The sequence below is a fragment of the Myotis nattereri genome, assembly GCF_964212035.1.
Source record: "Myotis nattereri genome assembly, chromosome: 3".
Lineage (NCBI taxonomy): Eukaryota > Metazoa > Chordata > Mammalia > Chiroptera > Vespertilionidae > Myotis > Myotis nattereri.
In genome coordinates this window covers 172016069-172033055 of record NC_138077.1, presented here as the reverse complement: position 1 = coordinate 172033055, position 16987 = coordinate 172016069, and the positions used below count along the sequence as shown (strand labels likewise).

Genomic DNA, 16987 nt, shown 5'->3' with positions numbered 1-16987 from the left:
ATCTTTTTAAATATATACAACTAAAAGGAGTTGGTGGCATCAGTGATTTTTAAGAACAAGAGCATTTAAGCAGTTAAAAAAAATTTTTTTTTAAACCAGGTACCAGAATGTGGTGAAGAAAAAGATTAGAATGATTAGCTTTATATTCTATCCCTTTCCTACTTTTGTATTCTCCACTGAAAGCCCATCCCATTAGCGAGGGTAGAGAGGCTAGAGCAGCCTCCCCAGCCCACTGACATCTGTGGCGCAGTGACCACTCAGAAAAGTGAATTAAAGGGACAGGAGGACTGGTAAGAAGGAGGCAAGGGCCATAATAGAACAGTTTTCACCTGTGCCTTTTATGGGACTAAACAAGAACTTAAGTCAAGTAGAAGAGTGGGTTGGAAGAATGTACAATTATGTACTATTTGTGTCAATTGCTAAAACTCTTAAGTTGACCTCTTTTCATATCACCGTGGAACATTTTTAAAAATTAAATTTATTGGCGTGACATTGGTTAATAAGATCATATAGGTTTCAGATGTACAATTCTAGGATACATCATGTGTATATTGCATTGCGTGCCCACCACTATGGAACATTCACGAGTCTATGTATTTGTTGAAAAAGTCTTGATATCCTTATTCAAAGGTTTATAAACATTAAAAAACTCTAACAAAACAGGTTTAATTGCATTTCAATAGAAATGGCCAACTTGATTCTAAACCTTGTATTAGCTTCTATCATTTTCAGTGGCACATTTTTCTTCCCTTTCACAATTGTTAGAAATGCATACCACTTTGACACACTTTCTTTCTTTTGCAGAATGGCACTGATGTCACATAAGGTGGAGATTTGGTGAATTGAATATACACAGTGTTGGCTCATATTTTATAGCTTTGGAGAGTAGGAAGGACTCTTTGCGTTGGATAGACTAAATCACCATTTGAGAAGCATATTTAAGTTTTGAGAAAAGCCAGATAGCAAATTTTAAATTAGTAATATTCTTGTATGTGCGAAGTCCATCAAATAAAAGCAAATTAATCCTAAAGAATTTTTAAAATTACAGACATTCCACTGCCCTTCTCCCAAAAAGATGTCATTTCGAAAGATGGATCCTAGCTGTACAATAGGATTCTACTGTCGAAACGTTCAGGACTTCAAACGAGCTTCTGAAGAAATCACTAAGGTATTTTTATTTAAAATATTATAATAGCTTTTGTAAATGACCTAGTTTTTATTTGAGATAGTCTGTGAAAAGACAAAAATCTGTAAATTATGACACTGTTGTAAAATTGCCTCTCAAATATTAATGTTATTAGGAATATTGAACTAGAAAATAAAACTTTGGGGATTCCTAGCCTTTGATACTGGTGAAACCAACAGTAGAAAGTATTGATTGCTCCACTAGGTGGCACTGTTGAAGTAAAAATCCCTTTGCAAATGGATTAGGTTATCTGTGCAAGCAATTAGGTTATATTTTATTTGAAGAGGATTTTAAAAGGGCAATACCTTAGGGGGTAGAAAAAAATTAATGAAGTATTTGATCAAGCCAAATTGTGCATTATTTCTTGTTAGTCCAAGTGCTTCTTTGGTTTTTTTAAAATGAGAAATGGTATTTTTGGATTTCTACGAACTGCTTTATCAAATGAGCTGTGTTGTTACCTTCCAATAAGCTTGTCTAATCTGATCTATTCGACTTATAGGATCTTTGCAATAGGTTTATTTAACTCCTTCTCATTACCTGTAAGCTTCTGCATTTTTCTGGTTCTTGAGTACAGTACTGCTAACATTAATAGAGCCTCATGGATTGTCTGTATTTAGTACTTGGGGAAATAAAAAAGCTTACTTATTGGGGAAATAAGCATAACTGTTTATTACTATCACTAGCTATAGCTTATCAGTTTATGGGTAAGTAATACTAGAATAACTTTTGGGAATTCTTAACTTGAGCTCAGATAAAGTAATACTTTATTACTGCTTGACTTACAGTTAATTTTTTTAGGAAAATAGACATAGTGGGTTGAAATTTTATTTTTATCCTGTAAAAATAAAATGAAAACATTAAATAAAAGGTTTCATATAAGTTAGGTTTACTTTACTTGACCTGCCATGTAAAAGAGGAAATCTAACAAAACCATGACAGAAAAATGAATGAGGAGAGAAAATGAGATATGTGAGAACCTCTTCTTATTCTTCATTTCTCATAGTTGTCGCCTTTTTACTCTCCGTTGTCAACCTGGAAGGCCAAGTGAACTTAACAAAATATGTATTCTACATTTTCCCCTCTTTTATTACTTGAAATTTGTACTATTTGTGTATTTTAGTTTGACAATTTTCTATATTTATGCAGTATTGTATATGTGCTTAAATATACAAATTCAGATGATATTATAATACAGATTGATACTAATGAACATAATCCATTAAAAAGTTCCATTTCTCTTAATTTTTTTTCTACCCAGGTTAAAACAAGTCAGTTTAGAATAATAAAGCAAACCAAATTATTATTACTAAGTTGAAAAATAAGATTCACAAATGGGTTTCATGTTGATATTTTCTCATTAAAAATAGATGGTTTTGTGGTTTTATACTGATAGTTATTAGGATTTTTACATTGGAAAAATACTTAGAAATCATTTCTCTTAATGCATCAGAGTAATGTACAATGTTGAGGCAAAGAAAAAACATTGAAATATTCAGAAGTACTGAGAATTTTGCTAGTCATTTAACTTTGCTTTAATAATAGTATTATTCTTAAGTTAATAGCTTTTTGTAGCAGTATCAAAAACTCACTTTGTCAATTAATAATTTGATTATTTACTTTTGATTGGAAGGTTATAAGTTAAGTAGTTTTCCTTTTCTTCCTAAAAATTGATTTTGGCATTTTTAGTAAAAAAGCTATTTTTTTTCTCTTTAAAAATAAAAACAACTTAAAATTATTTTTTCTAGATAGGATGTATTTTGAGTCTAAACTATAATGTTGAATTTGTAGTGCTATATAAATGAAGATTCTAAGGCTTTAACTACATGATTTAAAAAATGTTATAGAAATTATTAAATTAATTCTATGTTTAGAGAGTTCAGTTCAGCAAGTGTCTGAGTAACTATTACATTGAAAGCGTAAAATGACCACGACATAATTCCTGCTTTTGAACAGGTATAAGGCTTCTGCCCTAAAGTAGCATTTATAGTTCAGGAGGGGGAATAGACATATGTTACATTGAATATTGTAAGCGTCCATACAGAAATAGAAATAAATGGATAGGGAAGAAAGGGTGTTGAATTGAGAGGGATGTCTCATTCAACTCAAAGTTCTTTATTGTGATGGTGATTATTTAATTTGGAACCTGAAAGTTTAGGCTTAATTTCTGTTGGTTTAGGGAGAAAGTAGGGTTGATAAGGATGTGAAACATTGGAAATTCCCACAGACTACTTGGTATGATTACTTAGGAGAACATTTGACAATTCTAGCAAACCTAAAAATATGTATACCGTTAGACACAGAAACTCCACTCTTAACGTATCTAGTGTACCTAATATAATCCTAACTAAAGTGTTCCAAATGCACAAAGTGTTCCTATTTTTCTTTAGGGCTATTTGTTTCAAGCAGAGGAAATAACAAGAGGAAAGGTATTGGAAAAGGAAATTGTAGAGCTTGTCACGGGAATGGCAAATAGTCTGTCTAATTGGTAGGTGCCAAGGATACCTATAGGGCAGGACTGTCTTCTGGCTGCCTGAATCTGTATGGGTGTGGCCTGGGAGATTTCTCCATTTCTAACAAGTCTTCCACATAATCTTGCACATCAAATCCAAGGGCCACTGGTGTAAGACAGTGCAACCCCAAGTGTGATACTCGATTATTTTAGGTGGCACTGGAACAAATATTTTAACACTAGGATAAATATTTTAATACTTATGTATTTATTTATATTCATATTAGAAAAATATAACCAGAATATCAAACATGTGATTTCCTATTTATTATTGATTTTAGAAGGCTACTTAAGTTTGAAATGATGGAAAGAGAAATCTTAATGATAATAGAGATGGGATGCACAACAAAAATAAAGGTATACAAATGTCCAAGTCTGTACTTGGCAAATATGTTGATTTTATTAATTTCAAGCATACAGAGATACAGAGAATAACATAATAATACCCATGTGCTACCACTGAGCTTAAGAAAAAAAAATTTACATGTATAATTGGAATGTGTTATCCATCCCCAATCTTATTCATGGCCTTTCTGCACAGTAGTACCAGCTATCCTAAATTTTATATACTTGTACCTTATATAACCATAAACAGCATAACTTATTTGAGATATTATGAAACTTTTCATTAATGATATCCAATATAATAAAAGGCTAATATGCAAATCGACCGAATGGCGGAATGGCTGGTTGCTATGACATGCACTGACTACCAGGGGGCAGACGCTCAACGTAGGAGCTGCCCCCTGGTGGTCAGTGCACTCCCTCAGGGGGAGCGCCGCTCAGCCAGAAGCCAGGCTCATGGCTGGCCAGTGCAGCGGCAGTGGCGGGGGCCTCTCCTGCCTCCATGGCAGTGCCAAAGATGTCTGCCTGCCGGCTTAGGCCTGCTCCCTGTGGGGAACGGCCTAAGCCATCAGTCAGACATCCCTTGACGGCTCCCAGACTGGGAGAGGGCACAGGCCAGGCTGAGTGATCCCCCTGGGTACATGAATTTTGTGCACCGGGCCTCTAGTATTTATATAAAAATGTATATACCCTATTGCAATTAGTGTTTTCATGTAATAGTGACCTAGAGGTTATCTATTTCTATACATGTTGGTCTAGCTTATTCATTTAACCTGCTGAATAGTGAGTAGTACATTCTATAATACTAGGGTATACTACTTTTAACTTAAACTTTCTTTCATTGTTGGTTATTCAGCTGATTTTATTTTCTAATGACAAATCCTATATAATAAAAGGCTAATATGCAAATTGACTGAATGGCAGAATGACTGGTTGCTCTGATGCGCACTGACCACCAGGGGGGCAGATGCTCAATGCAGGAGCTGCCCCCTGGTGATCAGTGCGCTCCCACAGGGGGAACACCGCTCAGCAGAAGCCCTGAGAAGGGCTCACGGCTGGCAAGCGCAGCGGTGGCGGTGGGATTGAGCCTCTCCCGCCTCCAAGGCAGCGCGAAGGATGTCCTACTGACGCCTTATGTTAATACTATCTCCACTTTTCATTTCCTTAAGCTGTCAGTCAGACATTGCCTGAGTGCTCCCAGACTGCAAGAGGACTCCCCCTACCCCGACTACACAAATTTTCGTGCACTGGGCCTCTAGTAATGTATATAAGAATACTTAAAATGACCCCAAGTTCTTATCTAAATGGAATCACCCACTCAGCCCCATGACCTCTCTGGCCTCACCCCTTAGCACTCTTTCCCTAGCTTACTCAAGACCAATCACATAATTTCCTCCTGGAAAACCCTGGTTGCCTTCTGTTTCAAGGATTTTGTTTGTTTCCTGGACCTGCAGTCTCTTCCTGCAATTATTTCCCTTATTTTCTCTCCTTTTCTTCTTTCAGGTCTTTACTCAAGTGTCACTTTCTTAGGCCTCCCCTCCACCCTAATTGCACTTGTTATTATCCCCTCCCCCCGTTTTATTTTTCTCTTTAGGGTGTTTATTTAAGTGCATGCATGCACACACACATATATATTCTGCTATATCATATATAAACACATAATGCTTATTTAACTTATCACCTGTCTACTCCACTGAAATGTAATCTTGACAAGGGCAGGGATACTTGTTGGTTTTGTTTATTATTGTGTCTCCAGTGATTAGAGCTGCCTGTCACATTGTAGGAGTTCAATAAATACTTGTTGAATGACGGAGTGGATTAAAGAGACTTTGTTATAAATTTGTCTTATTTATAAATTACCATGGAGTTCAGTGATTGAATTATAGCAGATCTAGTATATTTTCATCTATTTCTGTTATTGTAATTTCCTTAAATTGCCAGGACTTTATAATAGTGCATTTACTTTATATATAACTCAATATCTGTTTGGGACAAAAATATTATCTTTATAAATATAATAAATGATTGTATTTTTTAAAAAGTGAAATTATAATAAAAAGCTTATGCTGAAAAATAGGAGCCCCTTGCTATCTTATTCCTCACTCCACAGAGTACCTCCTCAGAGGTAGTCATTTTTAACTCTTCTAGCTATTTGTTTATTTAAGAGGTTTTCACCTCTACATTCCTAAGTAATGTGTTTATTCTGCCATTTTTTTGTTAATCCATTTTAGACATTACCTATTAGTTTCTTGTTAATAGTACTTGAGGATTTAGCTAGTCTCATATCCCTTAACCCATTTCTCTTTCTCTCAGCTGTACACCTTCCACAGATTTTGGTTAAATCACTATTCAGTGTCCACATTTTTATGCTTCCATAATATTGTTTGCTAATCACATGATGTGCAATGATTACATTTCTTTTTTTCTCGTGCCTTCATTTTCTTGGAGTTAATACCATCCCCACTTTTCATTTCCTTAGTTTGCTTTGTAACCTATTGAAAAATTTTATGAATGTTGACTCATATCTGTTAAATATCTAGCAGCAAATTTTTCATAAATAGAAATGTAAGAAAATCTATTTTTTTTCTCCTTTTCTGGAGATTTCCTCTCTGTTTTCTGTCCCCTCTAGCCTTAACTGCTCTCTAGACCTGATGTAGAGTTGTTCATTTGGAACTTACTAATGCTACTTTGCTGAATTGGATCCCCTGTCTTCTAAATCTCTCTTTAGTTTATTTTCTTGTTTTGCTGAGGCATAGATTCTAGTACCTTCCCAAATGAAGGGTGCCTCGACAGTAAAGTTTTGAATTCTTGCATGTCTGACTATCTTTATTCTATCTATAAGTTTATTGATAATTTGATTTGGTAGAGAATTCTAGACTAAAAATAATTGTCGTCCATGAACTTTGGAGACATTGCTCTACTCCCCACTAACATCCAGTGTTGCTGTTGAGAAGTTTGATATCATTCTGAATTCTTTTCCTCTAAAGTAAACTTTTTCTCTCTCTAAAAGTTACTGTTTTGATTCCCAGCACTACCACTCCATTGCTGTGTACCCTTAGCCACATTGCTTAACTTCTCTGAGCATTAGTTTTCTCATGAAATGAAAATAATAATGGCTACCTCTCTCTGTAGCATCATTATGAAGATTAAACAGTTCACTAAGGTGAATGATTAAACAATTCACTAGGCAAATAATTTATAGTAGGTATGATATAAAGTATTAGCTATTGTTACTTGTAGCTAGTATTTGACACTTCATTATGTGTCTTGGTTTACATTCTTTTTCATCAATTGCCCTGTTTCCTTCCATTCTGGGAAATTTTTTTGAGAAAAAACAACAATAACACAAACCCACATTATTTCCTCTCTTTTGTTTTCTTCATTCTTTCTTTCTGGAACTCTTATTATATAATTGTTGGACCTTTTGAATTGTTCCTCTAATTTTCCTTTTCCTTCTATTTTCCATGTCTTTATCATTTTTATACTGGGATATTTCCTGTACTTTATCTTCTAAGTCCTCTATTGTTCTTAAATTTCAATTATGATATTTAAGTTTCTAGGAGTTACTTTATTTTTCTATTATTCCTTCTTCATAACATTCTCTCTCTTTTTTTTCATTATATGAATGTAGTTTTCTTTTCTCCTCAAGGAAATTAATTAGGGTAATTTTGAAGTTTTCTTGTCTTTCTTTTGCTGTGTATGATTTATTACAAACTCTTTGTTTTGTTTTATTTTTTGTTTTTTGCTTTAATCTTCCAGCTTTCCACTGGCTGCTTTCCCCCAAATGACTGGTGATCTTCAGTGTCTGTTTATATTTGAGTAAGGGACTAAAAAGCTGAGTGGAGGTTCTGTGTGTTTGAGCATGGCTTTTTCACTGGTGACCTTCATCCTAGGGTAATTGGGTGATAAACCTGCCTTTTTATTGGGTGACTCCCTTCCCCCATATGTTGGTAAGTGGTTATCTTTTCTCTAGAGTCGTTTTATTTTTTTTCAGAGAAGAGTTCTGCCATCTGCCTGTAGAATATATGTTGCCTACAGTGCTCCAGGAGCAGGAAGTGAAGGATGCCAGGGCCCTACAGTTCAGTATTTTAGACTGTCACTAAATTCCTCAGCTTCTGTAGTCATCACTGTGCCTGGTGTACTAGAGTTTATGGCTTTATTTGTTTTTTCCAAAGAATAAATCTTTATTTTCCTATGTGTGGGGTGGCTGGTGGGGGGCTCAAGAGGGATAGTTGTTACAAGAAAGGACCTGGGAATCGAGTCTATATGCAGGCTTTCAATCACTTTCCCTTTCAGTTTTGTGTCTCACCTTGTTTTTGTGCCTTTATATATTATTCCTCTCCAAGTTCTGCAAGGTGAACTTGCTCACCTTTTCATAGATATTCTTCCAACACATACCTCTCCCAGCCCCTGAACTTAGATTGTATCTTCTCTGCTCTGCTGAATGTAAGAGGCCTGATGTTGATTGTTTTTGTCTTATCTCACACTTCCTTTTCTTCTTTACCTTATTACTTATTCCCAGCCTAATGGTTGTTATCAAATAAAACACTCCTGTGATAAACTTACTACCTAGTAATGCTGCTATTTAAGGCCAGAAAACCTCAAATGAAAATGTGAGTATCAGGAAACTAATCATTTGATTATAGAATGAATATCAACACAAGAAAAAAATATTTGCCCATGGCCAGTTGTTCTCTAACTACAAAACAAAATTTATAATACAGCCTTTGAATTCCAGACACCCAATCTGGAATTCTTCAATCCAAAGCTAACATTTGTTGAATCCTTGCCATATGTTACCAACTGTGCTAACTAAGCACAATATATACATTTTCTCATTTAATCTACACAAACCTTCTGAGGTAAGTAGGTATCTCCATTTTACAGATGAGTAATCTTACACTTACAAAGGTTCAGTAACTTTCAGAAAGGTCACAACTAATAAATGATAGTGCTGAGATTCATACCTCAGACATTTAACTTGAGAACAAGTGCTTATAAGCACTATTCTGTACCGTCTCCCATTTATACATCAATCCATGGTTTAGACAGTTGGCTCTCTAATCTTTATTTCAGGTAATGGTGAACCAATTATTTTCCTTGGAATCTTTTCCATTTTGGACAGAACCTTATCATTAAAGAAGCTTCCCCACATTCAGCTGGAATCAGTCTGCACATAGCGTTTACTCCTTTGTCTCACTGAGTAAAAGAATAAGTTTGCTTCCTCTTCTAGGGCAAACAGTCCCATTTTCTCCAATGGTGCACAATTTCCCATACCCATCACTATTTTGCTAAAATGTATTTTTCAAAACACTTTAGTGTTTTACGTTTATTATGTTCATGATTATATTTCCCCTCCTTCTAATCTGTATTTTCTAGGTGAAATCTGGGAGATATATTTTTTTATAAGGATCTTTTTTTACCTTTGGGATTTAATGATAGGAACTCTGATTTCTTTTAAAATCTTCAGGTGCTTCCAATTTAGTTGGGAAGACATGAAATGGATAATAAAATGACTGAATAAGAGTATACTTAATGCCAGAAGACTGATATGATAACAGTGCCAGTGATAATAGCCAACACGTAGGATGCCAAGCAAATCTTCTAATTATTTTACAAATATTACTGATTTAATCCTCACAACAACACTGTGAAATAGATGTTATAATATTGACATTTTACAATAAGAAAAATGAGACAGTTTGGTTAAGTAACTTGTCCAGGATGACACAACTCATAAGTATCAGCTAGGGTTCTACTGAGACTGTCCAAGACTCATGGTCCATGTTTGTAATCCTTACCTGATACTAGTCAGCTCTGTGAGGCTTGCAGAAAGGAGTATTCAGTGTGGATTGAGATACTTACGGGACTTGGGCTGAACCTAAGGACTGATAGTTTCTTTATCAGAAAAATGTATTGGAGATGGCTAGAGGACAGAAGCATCTTGAGCAGAATCATTAGGGTAGAATGTTATGGGATGTTTATGGTAGATGTTTAATGTTCAAGGGATTTGAGGAATTGGAGAAAGGAAAATTACTTTGATATTCCAAATATATATTATCGTAGTTTCAAAAACACAATAGACAGGCTCAGTTAAGGTAAAGATTGACCTTTGTCAGGGAAGATATTGGCCTAGGATAGGACATGACTACCCACCATAAGCTGCCTGTAGTTAAAAAAGTTTTAATTTCAGCCCATCCTTTGTGGTTGCAAGGCTGCCATGCAGGCCTTCCATGATCTAGTCAGGTTAGCATGTGACCCATTTTCGTCCACACAGTGGTTATAATAGAACCAGACCACTTAAGCTTAAATTCTGGCTCTGTCATTTACTGTGTGAACATAACAAGTCACTTAACCCCTCAATATTTCAGTTCCCTCATCTGTAAAACATGGATGATAATAAAGGCTAATAGTGAAGTGGTTGAAACTTAGTAGATAATATCTTTTTTTAAAATTAAATCTTTATTGTTCAGATTATTACATTTGTTCCCTTTTCCCCCCCATAACTCCCCTCCTCCCCGTTCCCGCTCCACCCTCTGCCCTCACTTCCCACCCACGGCCCTCATCCATAGGTGCACCATTTTTGTTCAGTCTCTTCCTGCATCTCCCACACCCCTTTCCCCCCCAAGAATAGTCAGTCCATTCCCTTTCTATGTCCCTGATTCTATTATAATCACCAGTTCATTCTGTTCATCAGATTATTTATTCACTTGATTCTTAGATTCACTTGTTGATAGATGCATATTTGTTGTTCATAATTGTATCTTTACCTTTCTCTTCTTCTTTCTCTTCTTAAAGGATACCTTTCAGCATTTCATATAATACTGGTTTGGTGGTGATGAACTCTTTAGCTTTTCCTTATCTGTGAAGCTCTTTATCTGACCTTCAATTCTGAATGATAGCTTTGCTGGATAAAGTAATCTTGGTTGTAGGTTCTTGGTATTCATCACTTTGAATATTTCTTGCCATTCCCTTCTGGCCTGCAAAGTTTCTGTTGAGAAATCTGCTGACAGTCGTATGGGTATTCCCTTGTAGGTAACTGAGTTTCTTTCTCTTGCTGCTTTTAAGATTCTCTCTTTGTCTTTTGCTCTTGGCATTTTAATTATGATGTGTCTTGGTGTGGTCCTCTTTGGATTCCTTTTGTTTGGGGTTCTCTGTGCTTCTTGGACCTGTAAGTCTATTTCTTTCACCAGGTAGGGGAAGTTTTCTGTCATTATTTCTTCAAATAGGTTTTCAATATCTTGCTCTCTCTCATCTTCTGGCACCCCTATAATTCTGATGTTGATATGCTTGAAGCTGTCCCAGAGGCTCCTTACACTATCTTCGTATTTTTGGATTCCTTTTTCATTTTGCTTTTCCGGTTGGGTTTTGCTTCTTCGCATTTCAAATCTTTGACTTGATTCTTGCGATCCTCTGGTCTGCTGTTGGGAGTCTGTATAATATTCTTTATTTCAGTCATTCTATGCTCAATTTCTAGTTGGTTCTTTATCACAACATCGAGGGTCTCATTAGATTTCTTGAGGATCTCACTACATTTATCGGCAGTTTTTAGAAAATTATTGAAAGACCTTAAAAGTGTGGTTTTGAGGTCTGTATCTTCCATTTCTGACATTTGCATCCTGTTTCTTTGTCTCCACATTTTTTTTATGTTTTCTTGGTGCACCCCCTAGTGGTCTTTGTGCGCAGTCTTGTTGTAGTTAAGCCTTGATTGTTGTAGGTAATACTAGGGGGGATTTGAGCTCCAGGCCAAGTGGCTTTGAGAATCAGCTGTGTCTGCATTTAGAGAACTTCTGTCCTCTAGGGAGGTGCTAATCTAGCCTTTGCCTGAGGCTATCTGGCAAATGGCTCTGTGCAGGGCTTGGGCAGGGCGTGTCCCAGGGGATCAACAGGGCGGGTGGAGCAAGCAGTTATGGCTGCTCTCAGTCCCGTCCCCAGGGGCTCTGCCTCTCAGAGTCCCAGCAACCGCTGCAAACCTCAGAGAGAAAGCTGCCTTCGAGTTCTGACCGAAGCCAGACAGTCCCGCTTCTCCTGTTTGAGTCTGGGTCCCTAGAGACTCGCCCGGATCTGGAGCTCAGAGTCTGAGACTCCCTCCCGATTGAAACAGACAACTGCACCTTCAGCCGCCAGCCCGCTCCGCATGCACTCTGCACCTTAGTATTTGACTTCAGCACTGCGCCTCCTTTGAGTCTCGGTATGCTATTCTCTTTCCTCCTAGTTGTAGAACTTCCACTCAGCCAGCCTTCCTGTGGTTCTGGTGATGTCCCGTTCCGTCTTTTAGTTGTATTTTTGAAGTGGTTGTTCAAGGCAGCAAACTCTGGCGTTAACCTATGCCGCCATCTTGGTTTCTCAGTAGATAAAATATATATATATATATTTTAAATACATTTTATTGATTTTTTTACAGAGAGGAAGGGAGAGAGATAGAGAGTTAGAAACATCAATGAGAGAGAAACATCGATCAGCTGCCTCCAGCACATCTCCTACTGGGGATGTGCCCGCAACCCAGGTACATGCCCTTGACCGGGACCTAACCCGGGACCCTTCAGTCCGCAGGCCGACGCTCTATCCACCGAGCCAAACCGGTTTTGGCGATAATATTTTTAAGAGAGAAGATAGAATATATAGAGAAGATAAAGGATCAATAATTGATTAATGTTTACATGCAGGAAGTGAAGTCAGTGAAGGAGATAAAGAAGAAATAGTCCAGAAAATAGGAGAAACAGGAAAGCAAAATATTACAGAAATCAAGGGAAGTATTTTAAGAAAGAAATGCTCAGAAGTGTTGATTGCTATAGAAATATCAAGAGAATAGGAACTAATAAAAGGCCTTTTTATTTGAGAACTAGAAGAGAATTTTCAGAACAGTTAGGGTTAAAAGTTGGTTTCGAGTGATTTAAGATTGAATAGTAAGGAGATAGTGTGGAGTTAACATTACATACACATTTAACTTCAACTCAACTACACAAACTCGTAATAAAACGTTATTTTTCCGTGTACTCTTTATTATATACTGTACATTTCTATATACTGTACTATTCATTTATACACGGTCCTGAACAGAGCTGTATATACAAAATTATGCATAACAACCTTTTTACACAATTTGAAGGTGTATGGAAGTTAATTTTGACTGTATTGATTTTGACTATTTGATTTTCATATTATGGGCTGACTTTAGAATTAAACTCTACATTAAGTATAGCTCCACTGTGGTGAATACAGACCACATAGGTATAGACTGCTCTGTCTTGGGTATAGTTTTACATGTGTGCTGGCAGAGACTAGTGGAAAGGTTTCAGCCTGGGGACAAGTGGTCATCTCCTGGTCTATTTCTGTTCTTACAACTACTGGCATTATGATGGAAGAAATTGCTTAACTTCTGTCCTTTAGCTTTCTCCTCTGTAATTCTGAAACCTGTCAAGTTAGTACATAGGGAAAATGTGATAAAATATTTGACCTTCTGAAAAGAAATCTATGATTTGCCTTTTAGATAATAAAGCTGTTTCCTGTATCTTTGGCTATATTATTAAAATGTATTTCATATTAACTCTTTCATTGAAATAGTTTTAATTGAATGTTGTTCTGTGTGCCAGGGATACAGATTTATTTTAGCCATGTTTCAAGAGAATCTATAAATGTAACATATAAGAATTTGACTAACCTTTGATTTAATATTGGCATTTGATAGAATTTGGTTTTTATCCCAGAAATTATCCTTTAAGAACAAATTATATTAAATTGATCATGATAAATGATGTACAAGGTGGGGCAAAAGCAGGCTTACAGTTGTGAGTACATGAAACAGAGTTTACTCTTGTATTATTATTTACTAATTATTGTATTATTTTCCATATGAGCAACTATAAGCCTACTTTTGCACCACCCTGTATAAGTACTCTTGGTATTATTTCCAGCATTCTCTGTGACTCACATAAACTTTTTAAAATCTTCCTTATAGTTCCAGGTTACCTATAGAAAAATTGGTTTCTATTAAAACATCATTCAAACTTCTAAATTTATTTTTTAAATGAAAATTGTTTATATTTTTTTAATAGAAATTGTTTAACAGAAAGATTTAAAATAGTTTAGAATGTGTTGCTGGCTTGTCAACGAATACCAAATGGATAGAGTTGCCATTGTCCAGTTACTGCTTTTTTCACTTCAGAATTATCTAGTTTAACTCTAGAAGGTAATATGTAAAGTGTGGATTACCACTATGTAGAAGATTACTGTTTTTTATGTTGACTAGATTTTTGCAGAAATATTTTTTTAAATATAGTGATCTTTAGAAGGACCAAACTTAATTTTTTAAAATAAGTTTTTATTTTTAATTTTGGTCATCTTAACAATGTTCTGAGATAAGGAGCTTGGATACCTGTTTTATAGATGATACTCAGGTAGAGTGATTTGTTGAAGATCACATCAAGGTAAATTGTAGAACTGAGATTAGAATGAACCTTCTGACTTAGGTTAATGCTTCTTTTTCTGGTATCAAGCAATCTTTCACAATATTGACTGTAGTCCATGAATCCATTGTGTGTCATTGTCTACTGCTACTAAAAGGAGATAAATATTAACCATTTAGAGTGAGCCTTCCAACTAATGTGACCAGAAGACTTACTTTGGTGGGGGTAGGGAGATGGTACTTCATTTTTGAAGGCGAATCCCAATGGAGAAGCAGTTATTTAGCTATAATTAAACAATATAAAGTTGTCTTTTAGCCAGAACATTAAAGCATTGGCACTGAATAAATATAAATGAGAAAAGCTAGTGAGAGATTTGGGGCTAAAACATCAGATTTTGTCATGGGGTGCTACTGTGCACTACTGTTGGATAAATAATTCTTCTGTACTTTCTGTTACAGATGCTGAAAATTTCTTCTAAAGAGAAATATCCCTTATTTACTTTTGTAAATGGTCATTCCAGAGACTATGATTTTACATCTCCTACAACCAATAAGGAAGACATTTTCTCAGAGGATGAAAATAAAAGATTAAAAAGATTTAGCACAGAAGAGTTTGTCTTGCTTTAAAAGATAAGAAGAACTCTTTGAAGGGGGAAAATGAAGAGAAACAAGTATACAAGAAACTGGTTTATTTTCACAAATATCTTAATTTTATATGTTCTTTCAAAAAAGAACAGTTGGAAATATACAAGTTTTAAAGATATTTTTTTGAGAGAGAAATGATTTATGAGCCTTGGTTTCTAATAAATAACAAGTGACTCTGGTTGCATCACTATTCTGCGGAGACCTTCTAATTATGCCACCTTAACTTCCAAGCCTTCCGATTTTTGAATTCTTCCACCTGAGGCCACCAGTTTCCTGAAGGTTTTGTGATATAGGCCCCCACATTGGGATTCCAAATAGTTTCAAAAGCTTCAGTTCATACTAATGACCAGAAGAACAAGAGAATGCATCTCCTGATATTAATGCAACCATATTGGATGTATATTGCTACATGAAATAGCAATTGTTAGCTGTTATTATATGCATACAATTATATAAGCAGAATTGTGAGTTTAGGTAATATTTAGCAATATGATTTTATAATGGCTTCTCGTTTTTCTTGCTGTTGAGCTTTCTTTGAGGAGTAAATATAAAGTATTGGTTTTTCCCACAAACTTAAAGGTTATGTTACTCACAATAATGGCACCTAGTCAGATCAGATAAAGGCAATTTTAAGACAGAAATAGTATTTGTTTCTTACCTCAAAAATTAAATTTTATGGGGAACTCTATTTACTGTGTAGTTTTGAAATCTAAAGATAAGTACCAAGAAAGATATCAACAGATGCTCCTCTACGTGATTTTTGTTATTTGTATAAATCAGTGTAGTGGTGTTTAGAAGCTGAGGCCATCTAAAAGGTAAATCTGCCTTAACTGTGTTATGTGTTATTTAAAGGCCAATTTGTGATATAAAAGTACAAGAGTTATTATTGAGCCAGGATTATAAATAACTACTTTAATAAAGATGTGATAACATAAAATGCCTTTGTTTTGGTTTTAATGGGATTCTTTTAATCCTTTCATTTGAAAAATCATTGTCTCTACTAATGAATTCTCTTCACAATAAGGCAAATAATATTGTTGCTCAGAAAGCAAAATATTAACTTATTTTATGGAGCTTCCATGTTTCATTGTGGAAAGGTGACTTATCTGTGGAAATTGTGCATCATTCAAAGTCATTGATTTCTCCCATCAGAAAGCCTATTTGTTAGGTTTGGAGTTGCATGCAAAATGGAAACAGAGGGTGGGCAGATGGCTTTCGTATGCCTGATGAGAGAAATCAGATTTGGCATTTCCCGGTGAGGATAGTTTTTTGAATTGAAATAAATAGCTTAAAATCTAAAATTTTTCTTTTCCCTAGATAAGATTTGGACACATGAAGTCCAGTACTAATTTTCCTAGAAGGTCAAAGCAGCACAGGAACAAGAAGCCAGTTGTATGCCTGATTTTATACGCTGCAGTCCTCCCATCTAAATTATTGCAATTTGTTGTTCCTACATGCCTGCAGAATTCACAGGAGTCTACAAGCACATCGAATAAGAGCACCCATACCTTCCAGTGAATCAGAGCTAATTGTAAGTGTTCTCTTACAAGAACTCTGTAAAAGCTGTGAATTATATAACACTAGAGATCCGGTGCATGAAAATTCATGCACTCGAGGGGGAGTCCCTCAGCCCGGCCTGCCCCCTCTCACAGTTCGGGAGCCCTCGGGCGGGAGGCGACCCAGAGATCAGAGGAAGGTGACGCCTCGTCACACCTCTGCTGCTGCCACTGCTGGCAGCGCCTCAGCCAGCCCTGGTTACCTGAGCCTCGGGCAGCCCTGGGCAGCTGGGCAGCCACCATCTGAGGCTTGCCTGCACCTCATGCTGGCCCTGGGCGGCTGGGGGCTGAGGGGACTGGGTGCCGCCATCTTGTGGCTGTGGGCGCTGCCATCTTTGAGG

The 16987-nt window shown here is 36.1% G+C and overlaps 1 protein-coding gene across 3 annotated transcripts in view; it reads left to right on the top strand.

Annotated features, from left to right (window-relative positions):
• ATG4C (autophagy related 4C cysteine peptidase) overlaps window positions 1–16030 on the top strand; it is a gene marked incomplete at its 5' end in the record, with an annotated part of 80813 nt that extends 64783 nt beyond the window's left edge. For 2 of the 3 annotated variants that reach the window (XM_081086464.1, XM_081086463.1), the window contains 2 exons: window positions 1049–1168; window positions 14905–16030. In XM_081086464.1, the coding sequence (XP_080942590.1) occupies window positions 1049–1168; window positions 14905–15072 (288 nt within the window). In that variant the 3' untranslated portion in view covers window positions 15073–16030. The remainder of the gene's footprint in view (window positions 1–1048; window positions 1169–14904) is intronic. The other variant, XM_081086465.1, reaches the window with a different exon arrangement.
• Window positions 16031–16987: the final 957 nt, after the last annotated feature.